The 19,824-nt window shown below is 37.1% G+C and overlaps 1 protein-coding gene across 1 annotated transcript in view; it reads left to right on the forward strand.

Annotated features, from left to right (window-relative positions):
• The window catches only part of LOC116851226 (sodium-independent sulfate anion transporter-like), a 220,725-nt gene that overhangs the window by 176,110 nt on the left and 24,791 nt on the right, over positions 1-19,824 (forward strand). Inside the window, exons 7-8 of the mRNA XM_032830443.1 lie at positions 18,716-18,856; positions 18,940-19,085. Of these exons, the coding sequence (XP_032686334.1) occupies positions 18,716-18,856; positions 18,940-19,085 (287 nt within the window). The remainder of the gene's footprint in view (positions 1-18,715; positions 18,857-18,939; positions 19,086-19,824) is intronic.

Here is a 19,824-nt window from a genome sequence, read left to right on the forward strand (position 1 = left end):
TAGCACAAAATATTTACAAAATATTTATAAGATTTATTTGAATATTTTATAAATATTTATCAAAATATTTCATCAATATTTTTATGACATTAGCTTCAATAGATCATAAATATAAGGTGTAGTAAAAAAAAATCCATTATTTTTGCATGAAATTATTTTGCATGAAGGCTTTATTTAGCATAGTTAGAATGATCCGATTTAGGTTAAATATGCACCGTTTTGTTCGATAACTTGTTGCCATTTTGAAGGTAATTCCATTATGCCTGTGTTATAGAAACCTTTGTCCTTATTGACAAAAAACTGGGACAGTCGATTTTCACAAGCTTCTCTTAAGGCGAATTTTTCACCAGCAAAATCACTCGCCATAGACAGGAACAGGTGGTAATCACTTGGGGATGTATATCAGTTGGACACGGGGCAATTGGACACAGTCCAATCACAAGTTGCTGTTCCAAGGGATCCTACAAATGTCTCTAATCACACGGTGCTGTGATTGGCTGTGTCCAAATGCATCGTGTCCAAGTGCACCGCTCCCATCACTTGGTACCAGGTCCGGACTATAAGGTGGATGCATAAGAACCTCCCAACCAAGCTCCCGGAACTTCTGGCGAGTCACTATCGATGTGTGTGGCCTAGCGTTGTCCTGATGGAACACAATTCCTCTCCTATTGGCCAAAGCTGGCCGCTTCTGAGCGATTGATTCCTTCAGATGATCCAATTGTTGACAGTACAGGTCCGAATTAAGAGTTTGGCCGTAAGGGAGCAGCTCATAGTGGATGATTCCCTGCCAATCCCACAAACACACAGCAAAGCCTTCCTGACCGTCAATCCTGGCTTGGCCACCGTTTGCGCCGGCTCACCGCGTTTCGATCACGACCGTTTTCGCTTGACGTTGTCGTAGGTGACCCACTTTTCATCACCAGTCACCATCCGCTGCAGAAATGGGTTGATTTTGTTGCGATTCAGCAACGATTCGCAGATGGAAATTCGGTCCATGAGGTTTTATGCGTTAACTCGTGTGGCATCCATACATCGAGCTTCTTTTTGTATCCAGCCTTATTCAAGTGGTTCCAAACGGTTTTTTGTGCAATGTTTAGCTCCTGGGCAATCGAAGCAGTGCTTACATGACGGTCAGACTCGACGATTTCCATTATTTTATCGACATTTTCGACAATTGGCTTTCCAGAGCGTAGTGCATCTTTGACATCAAAATTACCGGAATGAAATCGACGAAACCAAAATTGGGCGTGATTGGCTGTTACAGTATCAGGACCATAAACACTATTCACATTTTCAGCCGCCTGGCTTGCCTTTTCGCCTTTATCGAAGAAAAACTATAAAATATGGCGTATTTTCTCTTTGCTGGTGTCCAACTTTGACGCGCGCTCAAACAATACTGAGTCAACCAAACACAAAACTGTCTGAGAAGTTCTTTTAGTACGAAATCTTATCTTTCTAACGCCATCTAGCGTAAACCGATCGCACTTATACGATGCGAGATACACATTACTAAAGCCATCTATTGGAAAAATAATGGATTTCTTTTTACTACATTTTATATATATATTTATCATTAATATTATAAAATATTTATTAAAATATATACAATTATATACTTTTTTCTCTTTTCCCAAACTTTTCTTAAATTTATAAAATATATATGTTTTTAGTTTTTACTTTATATTGTTTCACACGCTACTTAATTCAAATTAAATTGTACTTCGAAAATTTGCTTACCAATGCCGAGATTCAAACTTGAGACCTTTGGTTCTTGAGTCGTTTACCTTATCTACTGCGCCACTGTCACTTTGATTAAGAGACGCTTTGTATTGTATACATATGTTGTATCCATGTTCAAAAACAAATTATTTATTTGAAAGAAGAGAATAGATCCTTTTAAATGTAAAATGTATTAGATGCGCAACTAAGTTTTCGCTGTTTTTTTTATGAAAATGCAACTTTATTGTGAAAAAATGGTTACAAATGAATCATTCAAAGTATTGCCCATCGCTAGCTACAACTTTTTCCCATCTTTCTGGCAGAGCTCGAATACCGTTACGGTAAAAGCGTTCGTCTTGTGAGGCTATCCACGAATCAAGCCATTTTTTTATGTCTTCATATGAGCGGAACTGCTGATCAGCCAGACCATGTGCCATCGAACGGAACAAGTAATAATCGGACGGCGCAATATCTGGGGAATATGGCGGGTGGGGTAGGACTTCCCATTTGAGCGTTTCCAAGTAGGTTTTAACGGGTTTGGCAACATGAGGCCGAGCGTTGTCATGCAGTAGAATCATTTTTTCGTGCCTCTGCTCGTATTGTGGCCGTTTTTCGCGCAGTGCTCGGCTCAATCGCATCAATTGAATTCAATACCCTTCCCCAGTGATGGTTTTGTTCGGTTTTAACAGTTCATAATAAATAACACCGACCTGGTCTCACCAAATACACAGCATAACTTTCGCAGCGTAAATATACGGCCAAGCCGACGACGTAGAAGCATGACCGGGCAGTCCCCATGACTTTCTTTTCTTTGGGTTGCTGTAATGAATCCATTTTTCATCACCCGTCACGATGCGATGAAGAAAACCCTTCCTTTTTTGCCGCTGGAGCAGTTGTTCACAGGCGAAAAAACGACGCTCAACGTCCCTTGGCTTCAAATCATAAGGAACCCAAGTTCCTTACTTTTGAATCATTCCAAACACATGCAATCGCTTGGAAATGGCTTGACGGGTAACTCCTAATGCTGAAGCAAGCTGTTCTTGCGTTTGGCACGGATCCTCATCGAGTAATGCCTTCAATTCAGCGTCTTCGAAGGTTTTTGGCCTTCCTTCACGCGGACGGTCGTCAACATCGAAATCACCGTCTTTGAAGCGACGAAACCAATCACGACACGTTGTTTCACTTAGAGCAGCATCTCCGTAAACTTTTTGGAGCTCTCGATGCGCTTCAGCCGCCATTTTCTTTGAATAAAATAAGAAAATCCACACTTCCCGCAAATGACGATTATTTGGCACAAAATCAGACATTTTCACACAACCAAAAGTATATGATGCCAAAACAAAATCACTAACGTGTCAAAGCGGTTTGTTTACCATATGTCTAAGCTTGATTCATGACGTTTTGGATATGTCAAAATCGACCAGCACTTACTGCTGGAGCCATCTATTGACAAACAGCGGGAACTTAGTTGCGCACCTAATATGTTTAAAAAGTATGTAAAAAGTATATTTAAAAAATATTTACTTGTTTTAAAAGTAAATAATATACAAATAAATCATTTTGTAAATTTAAATAAATTGTTTTCTGATAATAAAAGAAACTTTAATTTGAAACCTAAAAAAATACTTTTAATATTAGAAAATAATTTATTTAGATTTATAAAATGATTTACTTATTTACTTTATACTTACTATACTTTATATTTACTATACTTACTATACTTTAAATTTACTATACATTTACTTTAAATTTACTATACATAATACTTATTTACATTAAAACAAGCAAACATTTATTTAAACACAATTTTTACATTTAAAAAGTTTTCTTCTTGTAAGGAGATCATTTGTTTCTAGAAATTCATAATTTTACAGCTTATTTTACATATTTAAAAAAATATTACTTTAAGTTTATTACATGTTTTTTTAAAGTGTAACATATATTTCTTTAAGTTAAGAAATTATATTTAATAAATATATTTCTTTGATTTAAAAAATTTTTTTCAGTATACATTACCAATTTAAATTTTGATTTTCTTATATCTTCATTAAATTAATAATTATAAATAATTACATTAATTTTTTTCATATATAAATTTATAGAAATATTTACAAAATATTACTACAAATATTTATTTTTTGTTTACTATAAATATTGTATAAAATATTTAGCCTATATTTTAATAATATTTTGAATAAAGATTTTGATACTTTTTTCTTTATGTGTATAAATGTTTATAAAATGTTATAAATATTTAATAAAAATTATTATAAGATATTTTAATATTTTCATTAGTATATCTTATAGACTTTTAATATATGTCCCAGATAAAATAAAGTTCAGAATATGTTAGAGAACGGTTTTATATATGTTTTAACGGTTTACCTAGACCACACACAATATTTATGATAAAGATTTGTAACGATCGAAAAAAAATTGTTACGAAAAACACAAGAAACGCATAGGACCGCGAAACGGAGTGTTAAAGGACAACGCGTCCTTGAGGAAAATAAACAACGAGACCGCCGAACATCTGCGACACGTAGCAAAGCAAGCGTAATTCGCAGATATAAAGCGCCACGAATTCGTAATCGAGATCAGATTCGGATCCGCTCTTCCGAGAACACCGACTCCAGACCGCTCCTGGTAGATTTCCGTTCGAGGACACGCGACCGAAATCACTCCGCCATCGAGTCACGGATTCGTGACATCGACATTGTTCCGACACCGCTTCCGGAAGATTGTTGCTCGCGGATACGCGACAAGAATCACTCCGCCGTCGGTGCACGGATTCGTGCTATCGACATTGTTTGAACCAGACCGTTCCTGGCAGGTTTCTGTTCGCGGATACGCGACCAAAATCACTCCGCCGTCGAGTCACGTAGTCGTGACATCGACATTGCTCTTCACACCGTTCCTAGCAGGTTACTGCTCGCGAATTCGCGACAGCCACCACTCCGCCGTCGGCCTCATGGATTCGTGAGACCGACACTGATAAACTACCGATATCCGCAGGATTTCATGGCCGCCGAAGAGCCTGGAATCGACACACCGGAAGGGCGCTGAACACAACCTTCACACCGCAATCCGGATCTCGCCTTCGTCTTAGCAAGAGATCACCTCGTGATCGAGTCGCCATATGCGAACTCGTTATCATAGATTCGGAAGCATTCCGTTGCAACGCGACTCCGACACCGCTTAAGGATCCGCGTCAGGATCACACCGTCATCGCAGCAACGCGAGTCGACCTCCGAGATACTCGTAAACGATCCCCAGAAGGGAGATCGGACAGATTCCGATACCGCGACGCATAGACGCGTCCGCGGCACAGTCCGACTGCGTGCATTATATTACCTCGAAGCGCAACTAAACTCATCGCAAAAAATCGTCAACGAGAATTAAAGAGGCGAGACGCTGAAAAACGTCAACAATACAAACTCGCGAAAACGCTACACTTATACCGTCCGCGTCCCGCGCACCGCGCTTCACATCTCGCGAGCCATCGCGTAAACAAGCCTCTGACAGACAGTATACAAACGACCAAAACCAACGGCGATGACACGCCTTATTTGATGTATTTGTAATCATCAACTGATTATCTAAATATATTGTTAATTTTGTTATTAAGAAGACTGTTTCTAAATTATTCCGCCTATCACGAACCCGAACCGACGAGCGATCCGCAACGCGACGCATCGCGGTTACAGATTCATAAATATTATATAATAAAAATATTATATAAATATTTTATAAGTATTTATATAATATTTTTAAAAAACAATTCGAAATAAATATTTATGAATCTTTATCATAAATATTGTGTGTTGTCTGGGTAAACCATTAAAACATATATAAAACCGTTCTCTAACATATTCTGAACTTTATTTCATATGGGACATATATTAAAAGTCTATAAGATATACTGTTGAAGATATTCGTTTTATGTTCAAAATCGGATGTCTTGTGGACGTCCACTTCATATCCCTAGACATACGGACGTAAAATGAGCATGAAATGGATGTCCTACGGATATCCTGTGCTATCTGGCATGGTATTATTTATATAGTACTTTTTGATTAGTATTTTTATTTTGGTATTTGTTTTGGTTTTTTTATTTTGATACTTTTGTTTGACATACTCGGCGTCTTTTTTTTCTTTTGTAAAAATATAATTTACTGAGAGAATACCACATGCGCACGGTGACGCTGCTATGATTATGTTCTTACATTCTCGTGACTCTCGTCACGAAACTTCGTTCGTCACTTCCTTATTAAATTGCATTCAGGATTTATTAACCAATAAAGTTGACTACTATGAAAGTTAGGAAAACTATCACATTCACAACAAATAGCGACATGCAACAAAAGGGGATTCAAGGTGTGAAGCCCCTGATCAGGGGGATACAGGGGGGGGGGGCGAAGCCTTCCCTGTCGCAGTCATATGGCATTATTTGAATAAGAAAAATGTACACCTTGTATGGCGTGTCATATGTATGCTGCTTTGAGTACAATTTATACATTTTATACATTTTCTAAACGTGTATACCATTTCATAACTATTTGTAAAATGTTTTTCACACATTTCTAAATGGTATACACTAATCGAGACATTTTTATGTAGTATATCATAATTCATCATATTTTATTAATATTAATAATTGAATGCTGAAATATCGAAGTATCAAATTGAGAAAAACTTAACATCGAATATCAAAAACTCGGCGTGCTCCAATGAACACATTGTGACGATGTATCTTGGCATCGTCACTACAACCGGTCCGACCGACCACCAGTTGGACCGTGCACCGGCGCGTTGCACCACTTAAACGCACCTCTGTGAAGTTAGCCCCCCACTTTTAATAAAAAATTTTTTTTACATAAAATTACGCCAAATCGTTTATAGAAATATGTAGTGTAAGACTTTTCGTTTGTAGTAAAAAAATACAAAAGTTAGGAGGGGGGGGGGGGGGAAAAAATCGTTAGCCCCCCAAAATGGAGGGCTGACTTAAAAAGTGACCTAATCGACGCAAAATAATTTGTAGAGGTTTGTAGTGAAGGAATTTTATCGTTTATAGTTGTTCAGAAACAAAATGGCGGCCAATTAAATATTTAAGGGTGTCATATTTCCACCCCCTTGTGAGGGGCTGTTCTCTAAACTGACTATATCGAAGCCAAATAATTCGTAGAGGTTTGTAGTGAAGGAATTTTCGTTTGTAGTTGTCCAGAAAAAAAGTTACAGCCTCCTTCGAAATTAAGGGTAGCGTCATTCCGCCCTCTCGTGAGGGGCTGTTCTGTATACCGACTATATCGGAGCCAAATAATTCGTAGAGGTTTGTAGTGAAGGAATTTTCGTTTGTAGTTGTCCAGAAAAAAAGTTACAGCCTCCTTCGAAATTAAGGGTAGCGTCATTCCGCCCTCTCGTGAGGGGCTGTTCTGTATACCGACTATATCGGAGCCAAATAATTCGTAGAGGTTTGTAGTGAAGGAATTTTCGTTTATAGTTGTCCAGAAAAAAAGTTACAGCTCCCTTCGAAATTAAGGGTGGCGTAATTCCTCTCGTGACAAAATGGCCAATTTAATATCGTAATTGCGCCACCCTTAATTTCGAAGGGGGTGGCAACTTTTTTTCTGGATAACTACAAACGAAAATTTCTTCAGTACGAACCTCTACGAATTATTTCGAGTCGATATAGTCGGTTTAGAGAACAGCCCTTCACGACGGGGTGGAAATACGGCACCCTTAGATATTAAATTGGCCGCCATTTTGTTTCTGGACAAATACAAATGAAAATTTCTTCACTACAAACCTCTACAAATTATTTAGCTCTGATATAGTCGGTTCACAGAACAGCCCCTCACGAGGGGGCGGAATTACGCTACTCTTAATTTCGAAGGGAGCTGTAACTTTTTTCCTGGACAACTACAAACGAAAATTTCTTTACTACAAACCTCTATGAATTATTTGACTCCGATATAGTCGGTTTAGAGAACAGCCCCTCACGAAGGGACGGAATTACGCCACTTTTAATTTCGAAGGGGGCTGTAACTTTTTTTTGGGATAACTACAAATGAAAATTCCTGCACTACAAACCTCTACGAATTATTTCGAGTCGATATAATCGGTTTAGAGAACAGCCCCTCACGAGGGGATGGAAATGCACCCTTAGATATTAAACTGGCTGCCATTTTATTTCTGGACAACTACAAACGAAAATTTCTTCACTACAAACCTCTACGAATTATTTGGCTCCGATATAGTCGGTATACAGAACAGCCCCTCACGAGAGGGCGGAATTACGCTACCCTTAATTTCGAAGGAGGCTGTAACTTTTTTTCTGGACAACTACAAACGAAAATTCCTTCACTATAAACCTCTACGAATTATTTTGCTCCGATATAGTCGGTTTAGAGAACAGCCTCTTACGAGGGATCTGAATTACGCCACCCTTAATTACGAAGGGGGCTGTAACTTTTTTTTTGGACAACTAAATACAAACGAAAATTCCTTCACTACAAACCTTTACGAATTATTTCGAGTCGATATAGTCGGTTTAGAGAACAGTGCCTCACGAGGGGGTGGAAATGCACCCTTAGATATTAAATTGGTCGCCATTTTGTTTCTGGACAACTGCAAACGAAAATTTCTTTACTGCAAACCTCTAAAAATTATTTGGCTCCGATATAGTCGGTTTACAAAACAGCCCCTCACGAGGGGGCGGAATTATGCCACCCTTAATTTCGAAAGGTGCTTTAAATTTTTTTCTGGATAACTATAAACAAAAATGCCTCCACTACAAACCTCTATGAATTATTTGGCTTCAATATAGTCGGTTTAGAGAACAGCCCCTCAAGGGGGTAGAAATATGACACCCTTAAATATTTAATTGGCCGTCATTTTATTTTTGGACAACTACAAACAAAAATTCGTTCACTACAAACTTCTACAAAATATTTGGCGTCGATTAGGTCACTTTTTAAGTCAACCCACCATTTTGGGGTGTTGACGATTTTTTCATCCCCCCCCCCGTAACTTTTTTATTTTTTTACTACAAACGAAAAATCTTTTACTACATATTTCTACAAACAATTTGACGTAATTTTATGTAAAAAAATTTTTTTTTAAAGTGGAGGGCTAACTTCATAGGGGTCTTAAACGCCGCAAGGCGTTTAACTCAAATAGCGTGTACACAAAAGATACGCGTTACGTTCGCTCGCGCAAGGTCGATCATGCACCGAATCAAAACACGATCGATCAAAAGCGTGCGCTGCTATCACGCGACCGATCACGCGCGCAAAAAGCGAAGCGAAACAAAGCGGAGCAAGTATAAATTCCGCGGCTCCGAAATCATGGACATAAGACCGATCCGGACCGTCTACCGAAGGATTACAACCGACTCGTATCTGCCATCCGTACTTATCCGATCTCTGATCCTTACGAGCCAGACCCGAAACCAGTACGTTAGCTGCGCTCTCTCGAGCTTGCTTGACTCTTGCTCGCACCCTGTCGACTCCACGAACAAGGACCGAGGCCAATACGTTAGCTGTGCTCTGCCGAGCTTTCTCGACCCTTGTTCATAGCCTTTCGACTGTCAGGACCGAGAGCGACTATACCGACACTTCGGTTATTCGCTCATGATTCCGACATACGCGAACTAATTGCGCTATTACGCTATCGCCTCCGCGCTATGATCTGCGATCATAGCGATCACAAACCCGGCGCGCTGTGCTGCGATACAGACATACCGCCGCCGACACCGTTCGGCCCCCACTACCTTTCAACAGCGCGAATCGCGAATGCCGAACCGCGGTCCGCCAAATATCCGAAATTCGTGTAGCGATTGCGCTATACACTCTGCCTATCGTCTTACATGTGATCTACCGAAACCGCGACCCGGTAACTGGCGCCGCAGATCGGAGATCTCTCTCTCAGGAGATCTACGTACTCGTTCTCTATTACTCTGTACCAAGGATTAATAAATTCTTTTGTTCTTTTTGTTTGTTGAATCACGCGTCTTGTGTCAATTATTTACCGAATCTGGATTTCGGCGAGCGAATAATCCGACGGCATACATGACAACCGACGCGCGGAGTTCGGTTGTTACATTCTTCAATATAAATGTTTATAATATAGTAATATTTTATATACATTATACATTATGTAATTATGTACATTACTGAAAATATTGGGTTGTCGGAAAAGTCATGACATTTTTTCTATGTTCTTCAAAGATCATTTATTTATATAAAGAATAAAAATCAATCAATAATATATTGTCCGTTTTGTTTGATAACCTTTTACCATCTTTCAGTGAGCTTCATAATTCCTCATTCATAGAAGGACCTGTCTTTATCGGCGAAAAATTGAAGTGCTGATTTACAGCCTCATCTGAATTGAACGTTATACCACGCAAGGAGTTTTGAAGAGAGCGAAACAAATGGAAGTCTGACGGCGCAAGGTCAGGCGAGTATGGTGGGTGTGGCAACACATCCCATCCAAGCTCCAATAATTTTTGACGGGTGACCAAACTTGTGTGTGGTCTCGCGTTATCGTGATGGAACACAACTCCTTTACGATTAACGAGCTTTGGACGTTTCTGGATGATGGATTCGTTTAAACTATCCAATTGCCGACAGTACACATTCGAATTGATTGTTTGGTTCCTTGGTAGGAGCTCAAAAAACACGACACCTTTAAAATCCCATCACATTGAGAACATAACCTTCCTCTGATGAATGTTCGATGTCGTTTGAGGTAAATCATCACGTCGGCACCAAGACCGTTTGCGCACTACATGTTGTAAACAATCCACTTCTCATCACCAATTATCAGTCGCTTCAAAAAAAGATCGTTTTCCTCACGTTTAATGAGCATATCGCAGATGTTTATACGCGCCGTCAAATGAACTTCTTTGAGTTCATGGGGAACCCAAATATCGAGCTTGCTTACATATCCCAGTTGGTCGCGTCAGGTGGTCGCGAACGCTTGAATGATGGTTCAATGTTTCTGCAATCTCTCGTGTCGTGTAACGGATGTGACACGTGTTGTGACAACGGATTTGACTCGATCAATGCCTTTATTTTATCGTTATTAACCTCGATAGGTCTCCTTGACCGAGGAGCGTCTTTGAGATCAAAATCACCAGCACGGAATTTCGTGAACTATCGTTGGCACTGATGTTCTTGTACAGCATTGTCACTATAAACTTTACGCAACTTTTCACAAGCTTGATGCATGTTCTTCCCTTTACTGAAGTAAAACAGTAATATATGGCGAAAATGCACAGTTTGGTCTTCCATCTTCAACTTGTTATAAAATCTCCAAAACTCAACCAAACCGCTCAATTTTCTTTTAGAATGAAGCTAGAACTGTTAGCTGTCAAATGATATAGCAATAACATAGATGCGAATGACTCTAGTATTTCCAAAAATGAACTAGCGCCATCTGTTGCAAAAATGCGTCATGACTTTTCTGACAACCCAATATATTCACTATGGAGAAATCTATATTGATGTTTCGTGAATTCAAGGCTGTGTCGCCGTATATAGGAATAACTTTTCTATATGAATATATTTGTTATCATAAATTAAAACATTAGTGAAAATATATGTTGCTTGTTGTTGGTAAAATCAATATTAATCGTTTTGGATTCAAGATTATTTTGGCATATATAAAATTTAATTTTCTCTATGTGTGAATATAATATCTCCTATATGTGTGTTCGTCGATATATAAATCAAATCTTATATTTTTTTACATAAGTTAATTAGCATTTTTTCTGTATGCTATTCTTCTCATTCCAAATCATATTATATATAAATTGTGTATGTGTATTTCAATATATTCGTTGGGATACGTCGAGTTTTTGATCCTCAATGTTAAGTTTTTCTCAATTTAATACTTCGATACTTCTGCGTTCAATTATTAATATTAATAAAATATTATGAATTATATGTTTACTACATGAAAACGTCTCGGTTAGTATATACCACTTAGAAATATGTGCGAAAAATTTTACAAATGATTATGAAATGGTATATATGTTTAGAAAACGTATGTGAAATCAATATATGTTACTAGGGATGATGTGCCCCAAATATAGATATAGAAAGCAACAAATTGACATAAGACACTGACATCAGACACAGACATAAGACGTAATTGGTTAAAAAAAATATTTTTTCTTATTCAAAATATCTCAACATTATAATATCACACAACATATTCATCATACAATTATTTGTGTAATAAATACTTACATATGGTACTTGTTAATACTTACATATGTACTTGGTTAATTATATTGATCACACTTTTTTTTAATTAAATTAATTTAAAACATCTGTACTTTGTTTAAGTTAACATGTACTTTACGTTTTGTAGTTTTTGTTTTGATAATTTTTGTTTTGGTATTGTTTGTTTGATATTTTTTGTATTGGTATTTTTTACCCAGATGGCCAAACCTGCGCGAGCAGATTTTGCGCAGAGTCTTTTAACAGTGTCTGTTAACAGAATGGCAACAGATTGTACATAGAATCTGTTGTGACGATAAATTGGTGACAGACTGCGCGCAGAGTCTTACGGCAAACTTTGACAGCAGATTGGCGGTAGATTGCGCGCAGATTCTGTCGTTTCGTAGGTTCTTTAATTAAATGGCATATGTACACTTTTAAATGGTGTATTTTCACATGCACACGGTGTAAAATGATTACAGATCAGTGATCGAATAGTTTGATTAGTGTTAGTTTGTTTATGTCTATATCATAATAACCAATCTCAAGTTCTATATTTTATTTAAAACCCATTCTGCATTAGTCGCAAATGCAAGTTACATTGAAATCGATGAAATGGAAAAAACTATTATTGAATAATAATTCAACATAAATCGAAATTAATCATAGCTTTCAGTATGAAATTTAATGTAATATTGTAAAATATAAGGAAAGATAATGAAGGATAATGAATATTGTTGAAAAATAACATAAAAGTTTTTAATATTCAATATAATGAAATTAATTGAATGTTACTAAAAATTGTAGTTATTCATAAAAACTTGATGGAATTAGGATCTAAGTTATTTGAAAAATTATTGAAAACTTTTGCAATATTTTGTTGATTTTTATGAAAAATTGTTTATATATATTGAGTTGTACTGAATAAATAGTGAATTGTATTGAAGAATACAATTTGCTGCAATTTGCTGATTTTTCCAAAAATTTCATTCTTATCAATTAGTGTAATATTAAGAGTAAAAGAAATTGAATTGAATTATCACTGAATATTACTGTATTGCGAAACTTGTGAAATATGTCATTACATTTTTTGAACGACATAAGAGTATATTGTAAATATAGTCCACCAAGGTATCGTTACAGCGCAATGGCATCACTAGTTCCCGTACGATCGTTGAAGTCAAGCAGTGAACGGCATGGTCATTATAAAGATGGGTGTCCGCCTGACATGGGATTGAAACTACGCGAGTCTTACGAATAAATAAAACAACACAAAATATGAAATGCTAGTTTTTTTATTATTTAATAAAATAATCATACATTATTAATTATCTGAATCATACTAATGAATAAATCGTTGGAATTTAACAAAGAATAGGGATTTAATTAAGTAACCTACGAAACGACAGAATCTGCGCGCAATCTGTCGTCAATCTGATGTCAGAGTCTATCAGCAGACCCTGTCAGCAGTCTAACGGCAGACTGGGGACGCAGATGTCTATGGATCTGTCGACAGATCCTACTAGACTAGATTTGAGGCTTTCACGGCCATTGATACAATGTCTAGGTATAGCTTCCGGAATGGAGCCGTGTCTTGAATCAGCGATATGCCGACGTTTCGCAAACGTTGCAGTTTGCATCATCAGGGCTGAGAACTCTGATACTGGGGTGTATATCAGTTGGACACGGGGCAATTGGACACAGTCCAATCACAAGTCGCTGTTCCAAGGGACCCTACAAATGTCTCTAATCACACGGTGCTGTGATTGGCTGTGTCCAAATGCACCCTGTCCAAGTGCACCGCTCCCCTGATACTGAGCTCCCTTGACCAGCTGATCAATTAAAATACGCTGATTGGCTGGATTCAAGCCTCGTCCCCTACTTCCTAAACATCATCTACACAAGGGGGGAGGGGGGCATATAAAGACTACCTTTACTCAAGGGAGCTCAGTATCAGAGTTCTCAGCCCTGATGATGCAAACTGCAACGTTTGCGAAACGTCGGCATATCGCTGATTCAAGACACGGCTCCATTCCGGAAGCTATACCTAGACATTGTATCAATGGCCGTGAAAGCCTCTAATCTAGTATTAGAAGCCTGCACGGAGAGGCTATCCTAGGGTCGGTAAATTTGTTTTCCAAACTCAGGAAGTCCTTTCATGTCCAACTATGCTCCCTAGCGTTTTTTGAAACGGTGCCGCGACCATCATGTAGTACCGAAATGCTTTCAATTAAAAAACCCATTTCCATCTTCTAACCAGGCCAAAGGCATTCTACGACAAGCGTCGTTGAGGTTAGTCAAAGACCGAATCTCAGCCACCAAGAAGAACTTGGCTGAGATATCCCAAAAACTATTAAAATTACATCTCTCTCTTGCAAAATCGTTGGAGCCTGAGCTGTGGCTGACACTGGATCGAGTTACTCACGAACAAGCTGTTCACTCAGCTGAGGCAAGAACACAAAAACAGAAGAGCAAGTATGATAAGATCAATCCACAGACTCAAATGCCAGTTCTCACACATACAGTTAAGAATCTTAGCGATCAAGACCTATCACCATCCGAAGTTGCTGTTCTAGCTAAGGGACACAATTTTGCTGTCACTCCTTCTAGTATCCCTACGGAAGAAATCATCAGCCAAATTGAAACGGCTATTTTCCACCTTCCTTTAGAGGCAAGCAATGACATCAGAAATCGAACAACCAACATCCTACGCAAAGCCAAACTTCCCAAACAAAATATAAACAAAGAAGAACGCCGAGCTCTCCACGGTCTGAAACAAAACAACAAGTCCTAATTTTATCAGTAGACAAAGGGAACGTTACTGTAGTTATGAACAGGGAAGACTATTGCAGTAAAATCAACAGTTTACTCTCAGACCAAAAAGTCTACAGGAAACTCAAACGCAACCCAACATCCAGCATAGAGAAGAAAACATCTTCTCTTCTGAAAAATGCAGGTCTCCCTCTTCAAACTATCAAGTATTTAACCCCTCAAGATTCTTCAGCACCTAGACTCTACGGTCTTCCAAAAATCCACAAGGAATCAGTGCCCTTACGCCCTATTGTCAGCAATATTGGGGGACCTACCTACCAGTTAGCCCGCTATTTCACCAAACCCCTCCAGAAACTTACTGGTCTCAATGATTCCCATATCAAGAATTCAACAGATTTCGTGAATAAGATCACAAAAATCAAGATGAATACTAATGATATCCTGATGAGTTTTGATGTAGTCTCACTGTTTACCAATGTTCCAGTCCAGGATACTTTAAACATCATCAAGAATTCCGAGGAAATTCCTGCCAACCTCTTCCCACTAATAGAACACTGCTTAACTTCAACCTATTTTCAGTTCCAAGGAGAGTTTTTCGAACAAACCTCTGGAGCGGCGATGGAATCTCCTACCTACCTTTACCCAAGGGAGCTCAGTATCAGAGTTCTCAGCCCTGATGATGCAAACTGCAACGTTTGCGAAACGTCGGCATATCGCTGATTCAAGACACGGCTCCATTCCGGAAGCTATACTTAGACATCAGATCCTGCTAGAATTCGACAGATTCTGTCGCCAATTTGATGTTAGTCTGCGCACAGATTGCTTACTAGGGCTCGATTCTTGACGGTATGCGAATGAGACACGCATGCGAAAATGTATAGTTTACGTTACGTATACTGTAGATTTTCACATGCGTATTTCATTCGTACATCATCAAGAATCGAGCCCCTAGGTATTTGGTTCTTCCCTTTGATACGTACGTGACGAGTTTTTTTTTTCTTTTGTAAGGACTGCTTGTTATGATCTCACTGTTTTTTGTGTAGATTATTTAGATACAAATCTTTTACATTATTTTTACAGCAAAGAAAATGTATGCATCTTTGGAATTTCGTGACTAACTGCATTTTTTATTGTGGAATCATTAATTGAAATTCATTTTGTCTGTTTATTATGCACAACGTTTATATAATGTCCATTAGTTATACCATTGTGGAAAATTAAACTAATAATTTTATATATATCTGTGCCTATATATATCTTTGACATAGATAGACACCTTTAATTTTTAAATTTGTGATTTTAAATGTTTCAACGTTTTATTATTAGCATTAATTTAAAATGAAAACATTTTTTATTATTATTATCTCTTTTTTCAATTCTACTAAGTTTTCTTTATAAGGAGTACATACTTTTTCTTTGTTTTTTCAACTTTTAAAATTATATTCTATTAATTCTTGTAAAGTATATGATTTTTTCAATTTTTCTGACAATTGAAGTAATAGAATATGATTTGACTGGATTTCTATTTTTGTAACACATTTTACTATAAAATTTCCTCCATGTAGTGATGTATATTTTCCTACTATGTATATTTTTCTACTGTACTAATGTGAACTTGCAGGCTGTGTTCCAATATTTACTACCGATACTGAAACTCTATACGTGTACGTGACACAAATAATAGATCTTGAGTACTGATAGTGAATATCGGAACACAGTCGTAATTATCATTAAACTTTATTAAGTTTATTAATGAAATTGTTTTATTTTATTTACGCGTTTACACTAGACGAAAAGATACATGATTGATTTAATATTTATTGCGCACGTAATATACGTCCATTTTGATTGGTGCAGTCTATATGGAAACCTTTATAATATTTCACCTACGAACATTTTTTCTTTCTCTATTTAAATTAATTAACCAATTAATTTCAAATTCAGATTACACGTTTGCAATGCGAATCGCGGATATCGCAAGTGCAGATTGATATAAAACTATAAGAAAATCTAAGTGAAATTATAAATATAACTTGCTATGTAATCTAATGGTTGATTATGAATCTTTTCCTCTAGTCTAGCGTATATTCGTATATTCGAATCAATGACAATCATTATAGATACATGCTGTTTATTGCAGCTTTTATATATATTACAAAAGCAATCTGACGGACAAGCGCGCATCGCTTGTGTGCGTGCATATACGTGTGATCTGAAGCTGAATCGTTTGGCGATGCAAATGCAGTTTGTGTGCGTGCATACGTCTGTGCATGTGTCTGAAAAAATCTGAGAATCTGTGCGAAAATAAAAAGGACTTTTCGCAGCCAAGATTTCGAGATTTCCGTATTCCCTGCACCAATCTTAATCAAACTTGGTGCAAATTACGCGCGCGCTAATTATTATATCAGAAAACTTTCATCAGATTTTCGATTATAGTTTCCATGTTTGAGATATTTGATTCGGAAGACCAATCGACCCAGAAATTTCAGATAAGCTTACACGGTCGCGTTATTTTGTTTTATTCGTACTCGGCGTCGCGCTGCGATCGCGGCGCTTGATATGTTCCACCTTGCGTAGAGATCTTTGTTATCTTTTTAGTATCTATTTTAATATATAATAGACTTATCTTTTTAGTAAAGCGGAGATTGAATAGAACATTTTACTTTGAGTAGAGGTCTTTGTTAATGTTTACAGTATATATTTTAGTTAAGGTGACCAGGTGTCCTGATTTTTTCAGGACAGTTCCGATTTTTTATCTTTTGTCTTGAATTTTTCGAGTGCTATTCAGGATATCGATTTGCTATAATTTTCAATGATTGTCAAATAATTTTCGGATCTTTTAATCCCTTTCCACCCGTCCCCCACTTCACACATTTATGAAGTGTCCCGAATTTAAGACTGGGAAATCTGGTCACCTTAATTTTAGTGTATGGTAGACTCATTTTTTTATTAAGGTGAGTATTTAATAACCATAAGATCCTGGTCTCTGCTGAAACTCGCGTCCATGTATACATATTCACATATATACTCATACACACTTACATACACTCACATATTCACACACGGAATGCGAGATAGGCCATATTTTCACGTGATATATTTTGAGTAACGCGAAAATAATTTGCAAATGATAAAAAAGCGTCGTTATCAATTTCAGCAAATTACAATTAAAAACCTTTATATCTCCTAAACACAGTTATATCCTTATAGAAATATACTAAGAATCATTGATAATTACTTATTTTCAGTATTAAAAATACTGGATAATAAGTAATTATCAATGATTCTTAGTATGATATTTCTATAAGGGTATCGTCACTTTCACTACTCTTGAACTTTTGTTTCAAATGGCCTGTGGATGACGATCTGCAGTCAAAATTTAGCACTCTGGAAATTGTAATCTTGCCGTTGTAACACGTAGTAACGAAGTAACACGTTACTCTCAATCTTTTTTTTATTTTATTTTATATGTAAAAAACATAAAATTAAGTAACATTGAAAAGATCTGCCAAAAGCCATTTTTTATTTAGAAAATCTAATTTGTTTATTATCTGTATATTGTCTATATACTCTGATTTATTTATTATCGGATATTTTACATTGTAATCTTGCCGTTGTAACACGTAGTAACGAAGTAACACGTTACTCTCAATCTTTTTTTTTATTTTATTTTATATGTAAAAAACATAAAATTAAGTAACATTGAAAAGATTTGCCAAAAGTCATTTTTTATTTAGAAAATCTAATTTGTTTATTATCTGTATATTGTCTATATACTCTGATTTATGTATTATCGGATATTTTACATTATGACGCGTATAGCTGCAGTTAAATTTTTTCGGTATTAAACTATGCGAATCATGATAATTATATCACATTATGTAACTTAAATATGCGAGGCGTGATAAGGGATTCCCTTAATGGGATTTATAATATTAATCCTAAAATGATAGTGAAGAACATTACGTAAAATATAATAACGCTCCATTTCGCAGGTACTATGGCATTGTTGGCATTGAGTTTTTTAACGCCATATTTTTATTATATTCCACGTGCTACATTAGCGGCGGTGCTGATAACCGCCGTGATATTCATGATCGACCTGAAGCTCATAAAACTGCTCTGGAGAGAATGCAGTTAGTATTACTGCTGACTTTGCGTTACACTGAGAGCGATCTGAAGTAAAACACCACGATCTAATATCTCTATTTTTTTGCAGAAACAGATGCTATCGCGGTGACAGGCACTCTTTTAATCTGTGTATTTGTCAGTGTCGAGATCGGACTGCTTCTGGGTATTGTTTTTAATCTAGCCTTCCTTATCCGACCATCCGCAAGACCGACGATGCAAATAACCAATCGTAAGGTAAAAAGTCAGAAAACTTACCCTTCTCACAATTAGAAGTGATTTTTCTTTTTGGTAATCAAGCGACACGGTAGTGTCGCGAAGCCAAGTGCAAGCGCGAGACGGCCGTGTATACTAACGCCACGAGACTAGTTGAATACACACCAGATTTCTTGTTTGACCATAACGGTTGAACCGATGAGATTCTAGATAGGCTCAATCGATTCCTTGGGTTTATGTTAGTTAATAAAACTGTCTTTACTTTTGCTCTACGTTTTCTAGAACCTGAGATATTTTAGCTCAAAGTCCGAAATCGCTAAGTTTTACGATTGAGGAATTCGTCGTCTGAGAAAATGTCCAGGTTGACGTATTTGTCGCCAGAGGCGCTACGGCTCAGATTAGGTATTCGGAAACTCGGTATGAGTTATGGTCTGTTCTTTGTAGCTGCGCTGCTGAATTGGTGCAATAAGTTAGAGCGAGACAAAATATACTTTTACTCGGGTGGGACCCGATTGACCACGATACGATTGGACACAGATTGTAATGATTGGTTCGACCTAGTAATTCACTAGATAATTCTTTTCATCGGTTGGTTGTGTCCAATCGTATTGTGGTCAATCGGAACGCTCCCCTTTTACTCTAGTTCTCACTCTAACTTATTGAACTAGTTCATTGTTGATAACTATACTGAATGAATTATTTGACTGTGAATATTTTATTAGAAGTTATGTGCTATATATATCATATATATATATATATA

The sequence above is a fragment of the Odontomachus brunneus genome, unplaced genomic scaffold (genome assembly GCF_010583005.1).
Source record: "Odontomachus brunneus isolate Ranch 3 - 2012 unplaced genomic scaffold, Obru_v1 Obru_scaffold_168, whole genome shotgun sequence".
NCBI lineage: Eukaryota > Metazoa > Arthropoda > Insecta > Hymenoptera > Formicidae > Odontomachus > Odontomachus brunneus.